Raw genomic sequence first — 20,972 nt, forward strand, 5'->3', positions numbered from 1 at the left:
GGGAAGCATTGGGAATTCAGCTGGCCCAAGCTGTCAACCTGTGTCTACTTCACCATGGGCAGCAGATAGAACGGTATAACCTGGCACTTCCGATTTCCTGGCGGGGGGTTCCAGCTTTCATCTTATTAGAGTTTTGTTTTTGTTTTTCTTTAAATCTGTAACATTACATTTCCGATTTATGAATATCTATCCCTGTAATTCTTTACTATTTGCAGGTACCAGTTATGTTTATGCAGCATGGCGTTGCGGAGCCTCGCTTGCGGACAGAGGTGAAGGCCTCCAGCTCTCTGGATTACGCATGGGATGAGCCTATTCTACCGTCCTACATCACATTGACTGTGAAAGGAGCAGGTTCTTCAGAGATCGTCTGCAATATGAATGATTTCCAGGACAGCAAGCAGCTTTATTATGAAAATTTTATCTACATTGCTGCCACCTATACATTTTCTGGGTGAGATTATTTGGAATGCAGTTTGATCAAAGTGTCTTCGCTCGAGAAGGGGGGGTGGGGTAGAGTTGAGGCTTTACACTATTTTTCATGTTCAGATTTTGGACTTCATTGACCTCTGGTAGGAAATGGGGGATTGTGGGTTGTTGCACCCTAAACTAAAAGTGTATTTATTTGATGTGTTTTCTTCGCAGACTGCATGAGGGAAATGTTCTACCTGTCACTCAGTCAAAGAATGTCATCTATGCAGAGCTGGTTCTGGACGTCCAGCCCAAAACACTCAGAGTGGTTTTGAAGAAGAAGGTATGGAAAGCTTGACTGATCTTTCATCGCATGGCCATAGCAATGGATTCAAAACATTTAAAGGGAATATGTTACCAATACAAGGCCTGATCATTTATTAAATCTTCTTGTGGTTCTAATAGCCTCGAACTTCGAAAAAGTGCAATTTTACCCACTAAATGTCTCTCAAAGGATTATGTCCTATAAGTCCTTTCAGCGCTGCGCTGTCCATTTAGTGCGATTGCAGCCAGGTTGCCTCTTAAAGGAGTTGTCTCTCCACAGACAGTCCCTTTAATAGGAGAGTCCGGCTCCTGAGACCTGGTAGACGGCCACTTCACTATGATGTTCATATCCCCTAACAGGGCATGAGGATGTGGGATGTTCTGGTGGGGACAACCCCTGTAATATACTTGTTCTCTCGTTTGCATGATGGGTGTAGGTTTGACTGTCATGTTTTGTTCTGTTGTATCTAAAAATTTTAAAGTGACCACATATTACCATAGCGTCTGTGTGATTTACAGCACAGCGAGATCTCGCTGTGAATGACCGTTTACAACGTAATCTCGCGAGACTACGCCTGCTAAACTGTAACTCACAGAGACGCTACAGAAGTGGTCAGGATTCTGAATAGACGTCACGTCCTGGCTGGAGGTAATGTATATTCATTATCATGACACTGCAGTAATGTTACAGTGTGTTTATGTGGCTGCACATAGCGATATAGCTATATTGTTATCTGCTGTGTAATAGAATGGAGAGAAGTGTATGACGCTGATTGGTCACTGATTGGTCAGCGTCATACACTCCCCTGTACAACGCCCACTTGGTCATATAGTAAAAACACGCCCAGTTGTCCATTGAGAAACTCATTATAATAAAGCTAAAATAGGTCATAACTCCGTCAAAAATGATCGTTTTTCGAAATAAAAACCACTGGTGTAATCTACATTACAGCGCCGATCACATCATGTACAAGATAGGCCATTTATAATGTGGTGACAGAGACGCTTTAAGTTTACTGTTAGACAACTAGACTTTCTTAAAACAGAAGGTATTTCCACGCTTACTGCCATCTCTGAAGGTGAGGCCCCACGGAACAGCATTTTACCTGCAAAATCGTGCGGCTATAAATGGTGTATTCATTAATGGCAGCTTAATTTTGCTTGCAACAACGTGCGGCCGCTAATGAGCGATTCGATAGCCGTGCCAAACAGGCAGCTGTCGGCCACCTTTGTGCCGCTCTGTGGGGTCTTACCATTAACCAAATTGATTTACTTCAAATATATGTTAGACAGCATCATATATTGCACTGATAAAGGACAATAAGCCCGAAATATCCGTATGCAAGTTCTAATAAATGGCCAAATGACCTAATTGTGAGTAAACACTGGCTGATAGAGATCATTACTCCGGTTACCAGAAATGTGCGAAATAATAATAATAATGCGTTGTGCACTGATTCTTTGTGTTTCTATAATGTGTTATAAACAGGAACCAGGCAAGAGGTCGCAGCTTTGGAGAATGACGGGCAGCGGTATGCTCTGTCATGAAGGATCTTCACCTCCCCATAACCCAAACAAGCCGTCCACTACACGGTCCCATGAGTCGTCCTTGGTGCTGGACATTGCTGGACTGGCAGCTGTTACAGACAACCGGTACTATGTTCTATAATTAGTTTTTTCTCCATAAATGTCTGATAGGGGGCAGTCTCAGAAGAACTGAACTCCTTTCTACTAAGCGAGGCAGCGGCTGCAGAAGCAATGAAGAGGTGGCCGTCCATGTGCACAGCTCTCTTAATTCAAGTCTATGGGAGCTACAGAATGAGACAAACAAGTTTGGGGGCTCACCAGTGTGTTTTTAGGCTGCACTACGAAACCAGAGAACATCCATGCACCTTGTGCATATCTGTGTTTCTGGATTAAAATCACACTAGACTAAAGGTGCTGCAAAGCAAATGTGCGAACACTAAACATATAATGCATCAAATTATAGAGATACATCTGTGCGTCCAATGGGGCAAACAATCGAATTTCCCTAACTCTCACATACACTGGGGCCAATTACATAGGGTGCCAGTGACCTTTCAATATGTTATTGGAGAGGAAAGCGGAGTGCCTAGAGGAAGTCCACCGAACACGGGGAGAACATACAAACTCTATATTTATGTTGTCTTTTTTCGTTTTCAACCCAGGACCCCAGCGCTCCGGTTTAAGTGCTAACACTGAGCCTCCTGTTCTGTTATATTCTTAGGTATGAACCACTGATGTTGAGGAAGCCGGATCGACGTCGGAGTACCACACAGACATGGTGTTTTCGAGATGGAAAATTAAGCTGCAGTTTACCTGGGTTGGTTGTCCAGGTCAGTAGACTAAACATACAGTCTGTAAAAGATCAAGTGTGATCATTGCTGCCACCTTGTGTAATAAGATGTGTATTACATGGTCTAGTCGGCCATTAATGATTTCATGAATTACTGATCTGCCGTGTTGAGTTACAAACACCACCTCCTCGTGTTTATTTCAGGCAAGAAATGGGGTTTCTGGATTATACGATGGAGCGGAGGTCGTGCTTGGACCAGATGCTTCGTTAGAACACATGGGATCTGTCCCCAAAGAGCAGCAATTTATAAATCAAAAGATGAGGCCGGGATCTGGAGTGCTCTCTGTCAGAGTTATCCCTGATGGACCTACAAGAGTTTTACAGGTACAGATTTATATGTGTGTATAGTTATATGAAATAGTGCCCCCTGCTGTTATAAGATTATTAGTCACCGAGGGGTCCCGTGACTGTATAAAAGCACAAGACCACAGCTCCGTGATTGCTAACATTATTTATAGTAGGAGGTACATTATTCCATATAATACACACCTTGGCTGCTGAAGAACCTCTTTCTGAAGATTAAGCGGGAGATTGCTGTCCACCATTGATTGAGTTATATGAAGTACCCTTATCCTTTTCATAAAAAAAAGTCTTCAGGGTCTGAGGTGTGTATTCTGATGTTCTGCAGCAGCTGAGATGTGTATTATGTTATGCAGTATCTGAGGCTTGTATTACGATGTTCTGCAGCAGCTGAGATGTGTATTATGAGGTTGTGTAGCAGCTGGGACACAGAACTGTATAATACATGCTGCAGCTGCTGAAGAAACTCTTATTTAATGGGAGCAGTATCTCTATATCTCAGTTTATCAGTGGTTGACACACGAGGAGGAACTTCCTCCAAAAGCCGTTTGCGACAGACTGCTCATACAGGAAGAGATAAACCGTGCCAAAGTAGCAATTATTTAAGGGTCTATTTGACATCGGTCCTCTGAAAAGTTTTCTTTTTATTTGTCACTATTAGCAGCTGCTCCTCTTTTCCTTGTTCTAGACTTGATGATTTTTGTCTTCTGTGTTTGCGCTGGGCTTGGCTTGAATAAGCGAAGCTGCAGTTTAAAGAATGGTGGTAGGTCAGAGCGGCAGCCTGAGCATCTGATGACGCAGGAGCTGGATTTCTGGACTCTTACTGTACTTGCAGTCACAAATCGCAGCAGAGCTAAAAAGAAGCCCCCAATGAGCAATATACACAGCAGGCATTACCTATAGGTAGTCACTTGCATATATTTTTGGGTTACATACGGCATTTGCTTTAAATAGTTTTCCATTTCCAGATTACAGACTTTCAGCAGCGCAGAGCTGAACGTCTCTCAAGTGAATTTGATGACCTTGGACAATTAGAGATGAAGAAATTCAAGTCTCCGGAGCTGGAGCAAGAATTAGAGGTTTGTATGTGGATACAGGGAAGCCGTCCTTCCCAGCACATGTGCAGCAATATCACTGTGTGTGTGATTTGTGATTGTCCCTTTTTTCAGGTGATTGTAAAACTACTGGACGGGATTGGGATTTCGCTGAACAATAAACTCCCAGAAGAGCTGGTGTTTGCAAGTTTCACAGGAATTAATGTTCATTACATGCACCAAGCTTCCAATCAGGTGCTAGAACTCCATATACAAAACGTGCAGGTACGGAACGGTGAGAATGTGTCCCAAAAAAATAATTAAAAGATGGGTGTGAGTATAAAAGATACATAAAATACTCCACCATCGGTATTGTGCATTATGGAGGTGACGTCTCCCTTAACACTATCCTGTTTGTGTTGTGCCTTACCTGGGCATCTTATTTTTCCAATACTTATCAGCCAAATGATCTCCCTCTTAAACATGGATATTCATGTGTTTTCAGGAGATAAGCGTCTTTCTGAGACATCTGGCGCCGCTTATCTCGTTTAAAATAAAAGCTGACTGGTAAAAGTCCATCCTGTCAGATGCTTGTTTCCCTCGATTGCAGGCATTACACCGCTGTTTTGCAGGGCCTATAAATATTAGATTGTCGCAGGATACCTTCATGATTGGTAAAATCTACTGTACACGGCCCATTCATACCTCGTGTTTATTAACTCTTTAAAATTTTAAACTATGTTTATGTCGTCTTCTGCTTTATCTTAGGTTGATAACCAGTTGATTGGTACCACTCAGCCAGCCATGCTGTTCGTAACCCCAAAGAGCATCGAGACTGAAGAAATGGAGTCAGGACCTGCAATACAAGTCAATGCAATGAGAGTGCCCAGCAAGAATGCACTAACTGACCTGTACAAGGTGAGGCTGCTCGTCTGCTTTACCCACTATAAGAGGATCCGCTCATGACCCCCCTCTATGAGCAGCAGTGAAGACCTGCTCTGAATGGCCGCCGTGTAATACTACAGCCGCTGCAGGAGAAATGCGCGTTTCCGCCAGCTGTTTGCTGGGAGTGGGACTTAAAGGGAATGTGTCGCTAGGAAAATATATATATATTTTTTTTTAGTTAAACAGTTAGTATATACATGATTAGACATTGTTCTAATTTTTTTAATTTTTTCACAAGTCAGGAAATATTATAAATTAGATTCTAATTTATAACATTTCCCTGTGCTGGTCACTAGAGGGAGCAATTCCCAAAATTGCAGCATTGGCATGTGGTAAAGCAACCTCATTGCTTTATGCTGCAAAATTGGAGAAGACACACTCGCTCTAGTGAGCTCACAGAATCCCCCCTCCTTTATCCTGGCTAGTGCCAGGAAAAGGAGGGGTTTGAATGTTCAAACCTACACTGTGTGCCGCCTTTTTTGAGCGAATGCACAGTGTAGGAGGATTAGATACAGTGCTCAGCAGACAGTATAACACGAACATACACAGACATCACATACACAAACATAACTTACCTGTCACTGCCACTCCCTCCGCTCCTAGTCCTTGCTTCTGAACATATGGACGGAAGCCGCGACCGGAAGTCGTCATCTTACTGTCCGGCCGCGGCTTCCGGTCCACATGAAAATGGCGCCGGAAGTCGCTCTGCCGAAGACCTTCCTTTTGGACTGTGTGGGAGCGGCGCATGCGCCGTTCCCACACAGACGGCGTACACTTTAGTGAATGGACCGGCTCCCGTTCGCATTCTCTATGGGGATGTATGTGCCGTATTCCATCTCTGTATGTGTTGTTAATCAGAAAAAAATGGCAGCCCCCATAGAGAAGTAAAAGAAAGAAAAAAGTACAACACAAAAACACAAATAAATAAAATGTATTTTAATTACATACTAAAAGCAATAGCAATAGCAATAAATTTGTGACCCCTTCCCTTTAAGGCGATCAGCTGATCGCATCGGGGACAACCCCTTTAATGCAAAAATGCGTTTTGACCTCATCATTCTTCTTTTTGGTCTCTGCAAGCCGTCTTCGCGGATTAGTTTTTTAGGACAGATCAATAAGCTGTTTTGTTTTATTTTATAGCACCTACTGATCACCGCTCCGAGATTTACAGTCCAGATCGAGGAGAAGTTACTTCTTAAACTGCTAAGCTATTTTGGCTTTGGAAAATCAGAAACAGGTACGATATTGGGTAATAGAACGGCACAAATATTGGTTTGCTGCAATAAAATACACAGTTGCAGCTCTCTAAATAGTAAACGCGTGTAACAAGATCGATCCTTTGGCATTTGCACTGTGTGATGTTAGGCATAAATCCACTAGGGGGCGCACAAGACTTGTACAGCTGATATAAACACCTTATACCCATTGGACTAATACGGTCACAATGTGAACAACACAAGGCACATAAAGACCTTCTCCTGGTGCGTTTGCTATAATGCCAACCATTGTACGTACAGGCACCTGAGTGTCACCACATATATGGGACAAGGGCTACATAATGAGAAGTTTTCAAACTTTATAATATACCTTGTTTCAGTTCTTCAGTATTTCCAAGAACTCTACTTCTTGTCGGTGAATGGAGACATTCGTGTTTTCATCCATAGGCTGAAAGCATGTACGAGCCTTATACTTTTAACAGCTTTCTGCAGCGCAACTATATAACATGTGAAAGCTCACTAAGTATGTACCGGTGTCAACTCCCGGATGTAAAGAAGCATAATTCCATTCACTGACTGCAGACAGAGGTCTTGAAAAGTGTTAGGAATTTTTATATTAGAAAGTTGCAGAATTGCTTTAAAGATTTTTTTGCATGTTGAATGGTACTCAGAGTTCAATGAAGAGCACAACAGGCATGCTGACGATTTGGATCCTGGGGACTGCGGCTACAGGTTCTGCTGTGTTTGCATTTTACACCTCCCGGCCTGTAGCTGAGACCTGAGTTTAAACTTTACAAATTTTGAGCTCTGCTCTACTCCGTTAATTTGGTTCATGTTTTTGTGACTGCTTTAAACGGGTGGTGGGCTTCCGACAACCCTTTCTTCTAAGTGGATCAGTCCGGTAGTTATGCCGCCCTGTTTGAGGACCGCAGAAAGAAGTGTCTCTTATTAGCTAATGTCAAGTAGTTTAGGAGAATTTAGAACTTATTCTTCCAAGTATAAGTACAGGGCGGGCCATTTATATGGATACACCTAAATAAAATGGGAATGGTTGGTGATATTAACTTCCTGTTTGTGGCACATTAGTATATGGGAGGGGGGAAACTTTTCAAGCTGGGTGTTGACCATGGCGGCCATTTTGAAGTCGGCCATTTTGTATCCAACTTTAGTTTTTTCAATGGGAAGAGGGTCATGTGACACATCAAACTTATCGAGAATTTCACAAGAAAAACAATGGTGTGCTTGGTTTTAACGTTACTTTATTCTTTCATGAGTTATTTACACGTTTCTGACAACTTATAAAATGTGTTCAAAGTGCTGCCCATTGTGTTGGATTGTCAATGCAACCCTCTTCTCCCACTCTTCACACACTGATAGCAACACCGCAGAAGAAATGCCTCCCGATCTGACCCCCTTAGACTTTTATCTTTGGGGTCATCTGAAGGCAATTGTCTATGCTGTGAAGATGAGAGATGTGCAGCAACTGAAGCTACGGATACTGGAAGCCTGTGCTAGCATTTCTTCTGCAGTGTTGCTATCAGTGTGTGAAGAGTGGGAGAAGAGGGTTGCATTGACAATCCAACACAATGGGCAGCACTTTGAACACATTTTATAAGTGGTCAGAAACTTGTAAATAACTCATGAAAGAATAAAGTAACGTTAAAACCAAACACGCCATTGTTTTTCTTGTGAAATTCTCGATAAGTTTGATGTGTCACATGACCCTCTTCCCATTGAAAAAACTAAAGTTGGATACAAAATGGCTGACTTCAAAATGGCCGCCATGGTCAACACCCAGCTTGAAAAGTTTCCCCCTCCCATATACTAATGTGCCACAAACAGGAGGTTAATATCACCAGCCATTCCCATTTTATTTAGGTGTATCCATATAAATGGCCCACCCTGTATATTCTCATATTCAGGCTGCGACCCCAGCGCTACTCCCCCCCTCCCCCCCCTCGAGCTGCTGTTTGACCTTCCTCTTCTTTAGCGCAGCGCAGCTCTCTATTCTGTTCTATAGGAGTTACAGAAAAAGCACCTCTCCATACCTTATCCGCCTGGGTACGCCGACAGGTCTGGTGACCCCCATCCGAGCACTGAGACCCCCATCGGTCGCTAAAATGAAGCGTCAGAAGTGCTCAGGTGAGCGCTGTGCCGCTTAGTTTCTCATAGGCTTTTTTTTGTAAAGCTGAGCAAGCGGTGTACGGGGCTCGATAGAAAGTATATTAGTCCGTACATCACTCGCTCAGCTTTCGGAGGAAAAACAATCACAAACAAAGCGGCACAGCGCTCATCCAAGTGCTTCTGATGCCTCGTTTTAGTGATCGTGGGGGCCTCAAGTGTTCGAACATTTGACATGTCACTATGATGTCAACATTTTTTAAAGAATGTAGTTATTCTTTAAATATTGATTGACATTTAAAGGGACACTAAACCTAATGTCCTATTTGTCAACGGAGTGTTTACACGCGCCGTCGAAACAACAGTCGTGTGAGCGGCCCTATTGAAATGCATGAGTCCGTGGGACAGCCGTTGTTTTAATGGCCGTCACGCGGACGAGATTCACGTTCATGTGAATGAGCCCTAAGTGTTCGTTTTAGTGGCCCTTTAAGATGTCAGGGACAGTCGGGAGCTGCCGCCACTATGTGTAGTGGTGAAAATAGAGGTCTATTCATGTCATTGTGTAAATCATGGCATTCAGAGGAAGTCACCGACATCAGACACTAATGTTCCACCGAACTCTACATTTATCAAACGCGAAATCCATTGAACTCCATGAAAAAGCCAGTGGGATTCTGTTGTACAGGTTTTGTTCAGACTGCGCTTTATTAGAGACCTAGAAAATCGTTTATTCTGATAATTACTGCAGATAAACCGCGCTTTAGACGGTCATTAGTCTTGCCCTGACAGCTGAGAAGGGGAGATCTATCTAATGAGACAATCGCCTCACTGTTTCATTTACTTATCGGACAATAAGAACTTCCTTTGTGATGCAGAGAAGATTTCTGGGTAAAGTTCAGACGTTTCTCATTAGTTCTTTGGTGAATGAATGTTCTTGGAGCAACTGCTTTTCCTCAGATCGGGGTTTTTAAGAGGACCGGTCACCTCCCCTGACATGTCTGTTTTAGTAAATACTTGTATTCCCCATGAAATAACAATTCTGGAACATATTTTCTAAGAATTCTGTGTGGTGCCGTTCCTCTGTTATTCCCCCTAGAAATGTATGAATAAATTGACAACTGGGTGTTACCATTCTCCTTGTCAAACAGGCGTGTCCCTACACAGTCTCACCTTGTCAGCACTGATTGGACAGGGTCAGTCTGTGTAGGGACACACCCCCATCTGGTAACACCCAGTTGTTAATTTATTCATACATTTCTTGGAGGAATAACAGAGGAACGGCACAACTTATAGTTCTAAGAAAATATGCTCCGGAATTGTTGTTTTGTAGGGAATATAAGTATTTACTAAAACAGACATGCCAGGAGAGGTGACTGGTCCTCTTTTAAGGGGAACTTCATTTCATCTCATACTATATCACATATTGTTGAGTTTCTGTAGGATTAGACCTTCCTCTAGTGGTCCTGTGTAGCGCACCTGTACACTTTCGACACTGGAAGATTTCCACCTCTGGAAAGTTCCAACATACTGCCCATCATAGTCCTATTAATCAGCAATATACTTCATTTTTTATTTCAGAATATTTTTTTAGGTGCACACGATATCCCCATGGATTAGAAATATAAGCTCTATTTTTGTGATGGAAAACGCCAAAGGGGTTTGGCTGCTCTACGGAGCGCGGTCGCCTCTTTTTTTTGTGGAAATCTTAGTCTATAAACTTCCACCAGTGTTTCCTCTGACATCTTTGTGATCTACATTTAGCTAAAGTTCTAAAGTTGAACTCAATAATAAAATAAAATGCAGTAGGCTCCCCCTAGTGGTGGCTGCAGGTAGGCAGAATTTTATCGTTTAGCCTAATGTCTATGCAGAGGAATTGGAGCTCTGTATCAGAAAAAGGAGCTAGGACCCCTATAAAGATATATTAAGAAATGAATCACTGGAGAATTCTTTACCTATTTGGATTTAAAAAAATTATATTCTAGTGTAAATATTAATTTTAACATTCTATATCGATTTGTCCAGTGATGGGATTGCTCTGTGTTGTATTTGTATATATTTTTTTGCCTTCTAGATACATAGAAAATCACCATCGAGACCAATATAGAGTGTTAAAGGCATTGTCCAGTCCCTAAAAATTGATGGCCTATCCTCAGGATATCTGATCAGTCGGGGTCCCACTCGTGACAGCGCTGCTGATGAGCTGTTATGAAGGGGCCACAGCGCTCGTACGATCGCTGCTTCCTCTACATTCCTTATCTGCTCGTACTGTGAATCGCCGACACCCTTGTAGCGACAGTTCACAGTATTACAACCTTCTCCCATTGAAGTGAATGGGATATGGCTGTAGTAATGTGAACCACTGCTTACAAGCGTGTCGGCGATTCACAGTACGAGCAGATCAGGAATGAAGGGGAAGCAGGGATCATACGAGCAGATCAGGAATGAAGGGGAAGCAGCGATCATACGAGCAGATCAGGAATGAAGGGGAAGCAGCGATCATACGAGCAGATCAGGAATGAAGGGGAAGCAGCGATCATACAGCTGATCGGGAGTAGGACCCCGGCCGATCAGATAATGATGGCCTATCCTGAGGATAGTCCATCAATTTTAAGGGACTAGACAACCCCTTTAATACCGCCCAAAACACCCTCATAAATTACACGTTTCTCCGGCATTTGCAAAGAGTCTCATTGGACGCACAAAGCGTCCACACTCACATTGCTCCGGTCTTAGACGTAACTTGTCCTCAACTTTGCCTGCGAGATCCATTTATTCTCGCTCGTGACAATCGCCCATCTGTACAAGATCTTCTTCCATGTTTTGTTTTTATAATTCTAAAATCTGCTGGCACAACAGAGCTCCTGCCCAGTCCCAACACTTGTGTATGCCAGTCACTTCCATTCTTTATCACTGGTGGTCGGATTCTTATATATAAATAGCAGAAATACCGATTTTATATTTATGCCGCCATCTACGGATCATTTTTATGTCATCCTGGTCTACAGCTTATTTATTGCGGAGGGGGGAGGGGCATTCTCTGTGTTTAAAAAATAATAAACCAAAATCGAACCCTTCTGATAATGAGACTTTGCCAGTAGAAAGGGTTCGTTATCGTTACTGAACCACAAGAATTTCTCATAGGGCATTACCATAATGACACGGAGCTCCGTGCTGCACCAGCGCTTTCCTGCTTTTGTAGAGCTGCGGCTGACGTTAGCGCAGCACAATAGCTGGAAAAAGGTGAAAAGTGCATGCTAAAACCGAGGGGACTGCGGATCAGGAGATAGAAGCATTATTGAAGCCCTTACAAGTTGTTATTTAGCCCAGACATTCTGCTAAGCCAGAGTTCTGGCAGGACTTGAATAGCGAGAGTGCAGAACAGATTGCATAATTCTGTCATTGAATGCCCAGGGCAGGCTGGGAGGAAAGCTGTTCAGGGGAACGAGAGAAAAAAAATAAAACCGCTTAGTCGTTTAATTAGCCAGCACATCACAAAGCCCCGCTCAGCACTGCGCCAAGAGCACCTCGCAAGAATTAAGAGCTGCATGAAATATCTGCACATCCAGAGGAACGGTGTGAGCAGGGGAGGTTGTGGGGTTAGTAAGGAAACAATATATTCAACCATATTCCAACACCATCATCATCATTTACAACAGTCATGTTTAGAACGATTTGATCGCCGCGGGTCCGGCTTCTCTAACCACTGGTGATCGCCGGGGGAAGCTCTGTGCGACCTCTCGGGATGATGTAGTATCACATGTTAAATATTCAAATGAATGGGAGGCCGTATTTTACACGGTTGGGTTGAGTCCACTGAAGTGGGATCTGCTCTTTGTAACGGTAACCTGCCTTGGTTTATAGAGGGGGGGTGGTCCTGTCCTGAATGGGAGACCTCCCTCTTTGTGATGTCCATAATGGTGTATATGAGTTGTTCAGGTAGGGCTACCACTTTAAAGGGGTGATACAGTCACAATGATCCTCTGATATGTGAGAGATGATATTGGTAAAGTCTGTGACTGACCATCCCTGATTTTAGAGAGGTCAAGATCCTGCTCAGAGATGGGAAATCTCAGTACCAGAAATCTCTGAGCAGTGCCAAAGGGGTTTGACCTCTATAGAGTCCATTCATTCTAGAAATCAGTGATGGTCTGAAATCACAGACGTTTCCAATGCGACCTTCTCTCTTGTATCTGTGACATATCGGAAGATCTTTTTGACTGCATTTCCCCTTTAAAAGAGCATTGTTCTAATATCATGTTATTACCTGGAACTTTCGCTATAGCTGCGAGGGCAATATTAATAATAATCCGCAGGGCTGTGCGACATTAATAATCCACGTGGTTTCTTTGCAGGTCCATCATAGACTGTTTTATGACCTTGTGTACTCTCCGTACCCTTTGCAGACTATTGCAACTTTAGTGTACCTGAGGCCGCCTATATTGTACCTGAAACCGCCTATATTGTACATGTCATTTGCGGACTGCAGGTGACCCAGAGTGGCCTACACCGTGAGACTCCAGATCCTTTTGGCACATTTGGGGGCTGTTTCTTGGTGTCATTTTACCTCCTGGTAATACTCTATTAGGTATCATCCTGATTTTAATAGGTCTGTCATAGTTAAAGGTTTTTTTCTAATACAAAAACAAGACATCCAATCTTGTTCCTTGACTTGCATCAGATGTGAATGTATCGGCTTGCGTATGTTTATTGCTTATGTTGCGGTCAGTTTTCTCACACATTATAAAGTCATTTTTGTCTATTCTGTCTTTTAGACGTTCAAAAGTGGGATGAAAATATCTATGAGAAAGCCGGAGAGGAGAACGCCACCCCGCAAAGATATTATTTTGAAAATGTGAAAATATCGGTGCCACAGATCAAGCTGAGTGTATTTACATCAAATAAGCTCCCACCTGATCTCAAGGTAAAGTAGAAGCAACATCTGGCTTGAATGAGGCTTTCTTCTTAACTACAAACAACTTAAACTCATCTAATAGTATACCTGATCATCTAGAACAACTTTGTAATTTACTTACGGTTAAAATGTAGTTATTTTATCAATTCACATTCTGTGTGAAGTTACTGCCATTAGGTGTCTCCCTTCCTGTAATTTGCAGTCCACCCCCTGTTATCAAGCAATGTCTGTCCCTGCTTACAGAACAGAATTGACGGACTGCTGAATGTGGAGGGTTTCACTTCACTGCCTGCCCATACAAGTCTATGGAGAGGGAAGGGGGAACAGAGTGAGGTAGAAACACAGATTCGCTGCCCATAAAAGTCTATGGAGAGGGAAGGGGAAGCAGTAGGAGGAGCAGAAAGAGACAGATACACTGCCTACTACAAGTCAATGGAGAGGGGAGGAGGGAGTAGAGTGAAAAAGACACAGACAGATGCTGCAGTAGCTTTGTTATAAGTTATACCTCACCCCAGTGCTGGATTCACCGTTACACTGCTCATTACTGCTATATATTGTATAGAAGACCTGATAGCTGTTAGGCGCCGTCCACTGGGAATTAGAGATAGAGCCTAGGTACAGAGGGGAAAACTGCTAAAAAATGATTCATCATATACGACAACTTATTCTGAAAAGTTAGATATGCTTTAACCTTTCATGGACTTCTGATTTTGCTTGCTCTAAACTCATGTGGACAGGGATACATGGATGCACTGAATAACATTTGGTTTGTAGTCTCTGCTATAGTCAGGTAGCTGAAGGTCACCTTGCTTTCTGCACCACGTTCGATTGCTTATCTCCCATGGGAACAAAGGATCAATCATTTTAAAATCCAACATTCCCTGAAATCTGCCTTCTGGGGGAGAATCTGGAGGTCTCCATACACATTGGATCATCTGCCGATCCCACTGAAATTGGCGGGTTTTGCCAAGTTTCATATATTATGCATGGGCACCTTAAGGAAGGCCCTGATATAAGACCTAATGCAGCTCGGGGTTATCCATCCCTTGTGATCATGGTTAAATGTACCAAACGTGACTTAAGTAACGAAATCTCACACAAGCAAAGAGCGAGCAGAAGAACTCCTTGCTATAGTGGCCCTGGTTGAGTCTTAATCCAGGATCCCAGTTCTGCAGGTAGCAGTGTTATCCACTGAGCTATTATGGTGTCTAATACTCCAAATACACTTGAAGGGGCTGTCCAGTGTGTGTATTACCCTTTATGTTACAATGTTACCCCAACAAAAATCTGATCACGGGGGCGTCTTTCTGTTTGGACCCCTAGTGGTCAAATGGAATCTGCATGGGAACCCAGTAGAAAGTGTTTAAGGGCTATGTCCACTTTTGCAACTATTTTACTTAATTGCTCCAATTCATCTAAAATGAATGAAATAATTTTTTAAGTGCTCCTGATTAAAAAAATATCCTACCATTGTGTGTATACAGCTTCTATGCAATCCTATGCATCTCCATGGTTACATACTACAAACAAACCCTGTGTTGTCCAATCCTGCATTCATACTCCCTTCCATCTGTCCCCCTTCTTCATTCTAACTTAAATTCAGTAAAATAGTAAGAAGTAAGGGATAGATAGAGTAGTAACACACGACTGCAGGATCAGACTACACAGGGTTTGTTTGTAGTCTGTAACCATGGAGACACATAGGTATGCATCGGAGCTGTATACACAAAACAGTTGCACATTTTTAATCAAGACTATTTGAGAAGATGCCTAATTTTGCATTGACGCAATAAAATAATTGGTTTCAAAGGTGAATATACCCTTTAAGTAGGTCTTAAAAAGTAAATCTCCCCCTTTTATTACTACCCTAACTGAAAGGACTGTATAATAGTCTTTGCTTCATAGATTGCAGAGATATGATGTGGATTCAATGTGTCCATTGTGACTTGTAGGATTGGAAGGAGCTGGCCTTTTATTTGGTGGCTGCCAATGTTGCGTATGGCCCATTGCCCCCCGATACAGATCTGCCATTGTGTTTAGAGTGCATGTCCTCTCTAAATCCTCCCGTCACATAAGCCGTACTTTTCCACTGTCATCTTATCTTATTGAATTAATGCCCCAAATTATTTCCTCCGAGTACAGATGTTAAAGTTTCGTTACAAGGTCTCGTCACGCATCAGTTCTTCAAAAGTGAAACTCCAGTGACCCAGAAGAGGGTTTTCACACACATCATTAACTTTCATAGTTTTCTGCTCCATTAAACTCCAAGTCCCTGTCTACAGGTGGCAATATCAAGGAGAGCCAATACTAATACCCATGTTACTTCTCCGTCTATAGAACATGTCGCACATTTATTTTTATCTGTTAGTTTTGGGGGAGTTTTTTAATGAAAAAACTTTTTTCACTTGCAAAGAATTTTGAGAATTACCTCCAATCCCCGAAAACATGAACCTTTATCTTTCTGAAATGGTCAAATACAAAGCACAGCGGTGAGATCTCCGGACATGTCAGTTTTCATGAATACTTAGGTTCCCAATGAATAATGAATTCTGGAGCATCTTTTCTTAGAGCTCTGTGTTGTGCCATTCCTCTGTTATTCCCCCTGGAAATGTATGATTTAAAGGGGTTGTCCCAAAATCAACAATTCTCACGTATCTACAAGGTAGGTGATAATTGTCTGATCACTAGGACCCCCACCGATCCCAGGAGTCCCAAAGCCCCAGTTCCTCCTCACTGCACCCCTCAGAGCTTGAATGGAGCGGCGGTCGAGCATGCTCTCTCTACTCCATTACATTTCTTTGGGACTGATGGAAACAGGTGAGCGCTGTACCCTGCTGTTTCTCCATTCTTAGAGACTTTGAATGGAGCGGTAACGTCCATGCTTAGTCTTTCTTACTGCAGTCAAGCAGTGAGAAGGAACATTGGGTTTGGGACCCCCATTCTTGTTACCGGTGGGGGTCCCAGCGGTAGGGCCCCGAGCAATCAGACAATCATCACCTGTCTTGTAAATAGGTGATAATTGCCAATTCTAAGAATACCCTTTCAATTAAAAACGGGGTGTTACCTTTCCCAGTGTTAAAAGTGTGCGTCCATACAAACTCTGACACTATCAGCACTGATTGGACAGCGTCAGACTGTAAGGAAAAGGCCCATTTATATGGGGAATGTTAATGCCCAGTTGTCAACATATTCATACATTTCCAGGAGGAACAACAGAGTTGATAATGCACAGTTTTAAAGAAAAGATGCTCCAAAATTTTTATTATGATGGGAATGCAAGGATTTACTTTAAAGGGGTTTTCCACCTTCAGACAACTGATGACCTATCCACCGGAGGGGTCATCAGTATATCAACCGTGCATGTTTGACACTCGGACCCCGCACCGATAAGCCGCTCCGGCGGCCTGCGGGCACCCGATGTTATGGCACAACATAACGGAGCCAGAAGCAGTTAGCTCCGTACATTGCATAGCGGCTGTGCTGCAGCTCTGCTCCTATTCACTTGAACAGTACCGCAGCTCAGCCGCTATTCCGTGACCGGAGCCTACTGCTTCCGGCATGTATGTCCGGTGCACTGAGGCACCGGACAAGCTGATCTGTGCGTGTTCCGGGTGTCGGACCCGCACCGATCATATACTGATGACCTATCCGGTGGACAGGTCATCAGTTGCTAGAGGGTGGAAAACCCCTTTAAATAGATGTGACAGGTCCTCTTTAAAAAGCATTTCACCCTAAAATAAAATATAGATCAGAACCATAATTCTATTTTGCGGTTTCTTCAAATATGACCACAATTGTAGGAATTGTTACTACAGAATTCGAAATTACAATTCTACCTCGTTATGCAAAGTGGGATGTGGAGAAGCATCGCTACGCAGGGTTTCCATTGAGAAAGGAGAGCGACAACGGTGACAACTCCTGGGGTAGCTGCAGTGGGGGACGTGTCGGTTACCCCAGGTCATACTTATAGGGTCAGAGAAGTAGGGTTTGTTGCTCATTAGGGCTGATTTATCTGTTCTTGTGCCTGCAGAAATGTCATGGGGGAACAAGGTGGTCGCTGGGGAACGTCTGACTTTCTTGAACTGATCAGTGGCGCTGCGGGGTGAAGGAGTCCGGGAATCTGTGTGAAAACTTAGTCTTGTCCCTTTATTACATGTTCTGTTTTCTTTTAGGCTTTGAAGAGCACTCTGGGATTTCCTCTGATCAAATTTGAGGATGCTGTAATTGATCTGGATCCTTATACAAGAGTTCATCCATATGAATCCCGGGAATTCATTATTAATGATGTCCTTAAACACTTTCAAGAGGTGAGCTGTGTATAGTCCTCGGTGTCAGCAGACTACAGTCTGTAATCTGGATCTCATTCACGGACTACAGGCTGCTGTCAAATAGAATTAAAGGGTCTCAGACAACCCCTGTCCATATGGACGACATAGATGCGGTCTCTTGCTCAGGACCCTTAATGAACGGATGTGGGTAGCTGCGATCAGCTGATCGAAAGGGTGGCTGCCTATAGGGAAGGGTTTGTCTTTAAGAGAAAACATCTTTTATACTCTGCTGAGAGGTTTTCAGAGAAACTAATAGTAATTGCAGCTCTCCTCTAAAATAAGGCTCTGTTCACACTTACGTAGCGAGCCTCTGTCAGGGGTGATGACAAGAATAGTTCAAAGGAACATTGACGGACTTCGTTACAAGTCCGTGGTTTTAATTTTCCGTTGTTCGTTTTCATTGTTTGAATCCGTCGTACGATAGATCCGTTACAGTGTCATGGCGTCTGTTATAAATGTAAAAACCAAGACGCTAGTGTGAACAGAACCTAAATCTTTCATGTCGGGTTTTATGGCATTTAACATTGATGACCTATCAGCACAATAAAGGGATGGCAACCCTCCAGGAAGCGGAAAAGCCCCTCTCTTGTCCATGTGGCTGTTTCTGGTATTGCAGTTCATCCCAACTCACCATAAATAGATGGAGTCTATGAGTTAATAGAGGTTAGGGAGGATGTATGTTTTTTTGTCAATGTTATACAGTTGCGTGACTATAGTTTGTGGTATTAGTCAGGAGATTGTCCTGGTGTATACGCGGGTCGTGGGGATATCACAAAGTGTGAACAGAGCCTGAGGTTAACATTTGACTCAAGAAAGGTGAAATTACTTGATCTGATTTTGCCATTGCCCTCTTACGATCGGGACGTTACACGGGTCATTCTCTTACAATTTAATTGTATTTTTTCCACTAAGATGTGAACATGTAAACTGCTACTTGTAGGGCACGACTTGTATGGCTTCTCTCCTCATCTTCGCATTAGAGTTTATGAGTGCGCTCATGTTACCATGTGATGGCGCTGCTGAGCTGGAGTACAATGACTAAACCCCCTTGTTTTATTGTGTCTCAAAGGAGTTGCTCAGTCAAGCAGCAAAAGTTTTGGGCTCTGTAGATTTCCTTGGCAATCCAATGGGCCTGCTGAATGATGTGTCTGAAGGAGTATCCGGTCTTATAAAGTATGGAAATGTTGGCGGCCTAATCCGAAATGTCACACACGGCGTTTCCAACTCGGCTGCAAAGGTACTTGCCTAAGATTTATTTACGGAGAGAGTCACGAGATCCAATGTCTGTTTTACTGATCTGTATTATGGGGCTTAGGAGTTTGCAAACACGGGATGACTATAGTGTATGTGTCAGGCCATATGTCATTGTCAGTCCCTGGAAGTGCATGAGAGCTCATCAGACGCAGGCGCCAACAAGAGCGTACAGAGCAGTCCTGAAGCAGGGCAATCTATAGTATATGGGAGGGTTCTGTTTAGATGGCTATATATATATATATATATATATACTGTGCAAACATTAATTTCAGCTGTCCCTGGTATACAATAAATTGTTGGCTACAGTATACAAATACTGATCTTAAAAGTTGTGTCTGGGGTCAGCATAAAACTCTGAAGCCTTGCCCCATGCCAGGCATGAATCCTACATACTCACATGTCAGAATGACCATTAAAATGTTTAAGTGAACCTGTCACGTTGAGACCGCTTGTTACTGAACAGGAGGAGCTGAGAAGATTGATATATAGTTTTATGAGGGGATTAGAATAACTTGTCATTTTTTTGTGGAAATTCCTGAAAGTCTGGTCTTATGAGTCTAGTGGGTGGAGTCACTCAATGATTGACTGCCTTCTCCTTGTGAGCATGCAGCTGTCAATCACGGAGTAGGACCGCCCACTGGACTCTTTATCACAGAGCGAGCAGGGAGTTAAATCAATAAATGACAAGTTATACTGATTCTTTTCCCACAAAACTATGCAGTATATCCATCTGCTCAGCTCCCCCTGCTCTATAACATGCTGCCTGCAGAAAGGGACATATTCTCACCATGACAGGTTCTCTTTAAAATGTTGCTCGACTTATGAAGCATGCCGGTTCTGCTGCTCAAAATGTAAAACGGATGTCAGGAGGCGGGTCTGGCAGGTTCCTAAGACCTCCCCTGCAGTACATCACATTTACCTTTAGGGCAGGAGATGTGGAGCTGTCCATTAAAGCTTTACCCCATTCATCTTTGGAGTCTTCAGATGTGACCGCGGTTTCCCGATCCGCCTATCTATGTAAAACTCACATTGTTAGCGTATCGTAGTATTGACCAGCTGACATTTATATAAGACAATAAAGTGTTCCTAAGGTTTGGATCCAAACATAGAAGAGGTAAGTCACAGGTAGCCATCTATAGACTACTGGTTACTGCTGTCTGCAAGTCTAACGCATGATATAGAGCAGGAATGGCTGCTGACTGCCTTATAGGCGCCTCCGTCGAAGACATTGAAGCACCACCCTTGTTGCTTATTTTCTTAAGATGCACGACTCCTGTTCTTTCATCAAGTGAATTATCATTCCGTCTATAGTTCCCATCCGTCTCTAAACTAAGGGGCGGTGGATACGATATCTGGTGGCTGCTTACCGCGCTATCATAGGGATTAAATATGCTAATCATGTAAAAAAGGGGGCAGGGGTCATACCCACCAGTTGAATCCACTTTGTGGCGGCAAAAAACGAGAACGTCCCCTAAACAGATGTAGTACCCTTGTCGAAGCGGCAGTCCTCAAGAGTGGCACAGTTATCTACATGTCCTTCATCAGGATCCTGCTTAGGAAACAGTTGCTGAAAAGACAAGAAGCAGGACATCCCGCCGAATTCCCTCTAGGATTCTTGGCCAGTCCTTATCCCGAAGCCTCATCTGTCTGGTATTCCAGTGTATAATGTGCACATTATGCGGGGAGACTGGTGTGAATGCATTAAGGATGTATGTGGAGGAAGCTCCGAGTGAGCCCTGAATCTCTGAACGG

At 43.2% G+C, this 20,972-nt stretch overlaps 1 protein-coding gene across 3 annotated transcripts in view; it reads left to right on the forward strand.

Moving 5' to 3' along the window:
* The window catches only part of VPS13D (vacuolar protein sorting 13 homolog D), a 146,454-nt gene that overhangs the window by 71,141 nt on the left and 54,341 nt on the right, over positions 1 to 20,972 (forward strand). For all 3 annotated transcript variants that reach the window (XM_075839505.1, XM_075839504.1, XM_075839506.1), the window contains 12 exons: positions 216 to 451; positions 643 to 751; positions 2,222 to 2,385; positions 2,981 to 3,089; positions 3,254 to 3,433; positions 4,378 to 4,488; positions 4,579 to 4,728; positions 5,212 to 5,361; positions 6,529 to 6,625; positions 13,499 to 13,647; positions 17,811 to 17,945; positions 19,036 to 19,203. In XM_075839505.1, the coding sequence (XP_075695620.1) occupies positions 216 to 451; positions 643 to 751; positions 2,222 to 2,385; positions 2,981 to 3,089; positions 3,254 to 3,433; positions 4,378 to 4,488; positions 4,579 to 4,728; positions 5,212 to 5,361; positions 6,529 to 6,625; positions 13,499 to 13,647; positions 17,811 to 17,945; positions 19,036 to 19,203 (1,758 nt within the window). The remainder of the gene's footprint in view (positions 1 to 215; positions 452 to 642; positions 752 to 2,221; positions 2,386 to 2,980; positions 3,090 to 3,253; positions 3,434 to 4,377; positions 4,489 to 4,578; positions 4,729 to 5,211; positions 5,362 to 6,528; positions 6,626 to 13,498; positions 13,648 to 17,810; positions 17,946 to 19,035; positions 19,204 to 20,972) is intronic.

Source organism: Rhinoderma darwinii, chromosome 10 (assembly GCF_050947455.1).
Source record: "Rhinoderma darwinii isolate aRhiDar2 chromosome 10, aRhiDar2.hap1, whole genome shotgun sequence".
Classification (NCBI taxonomy): domain Eukaryota; kingdom Metazoa; phylum Chordata; class Amphibia; order Anura; family Rhinodermatidae; genus Rhinoderma; species Rhinoderma darwinii.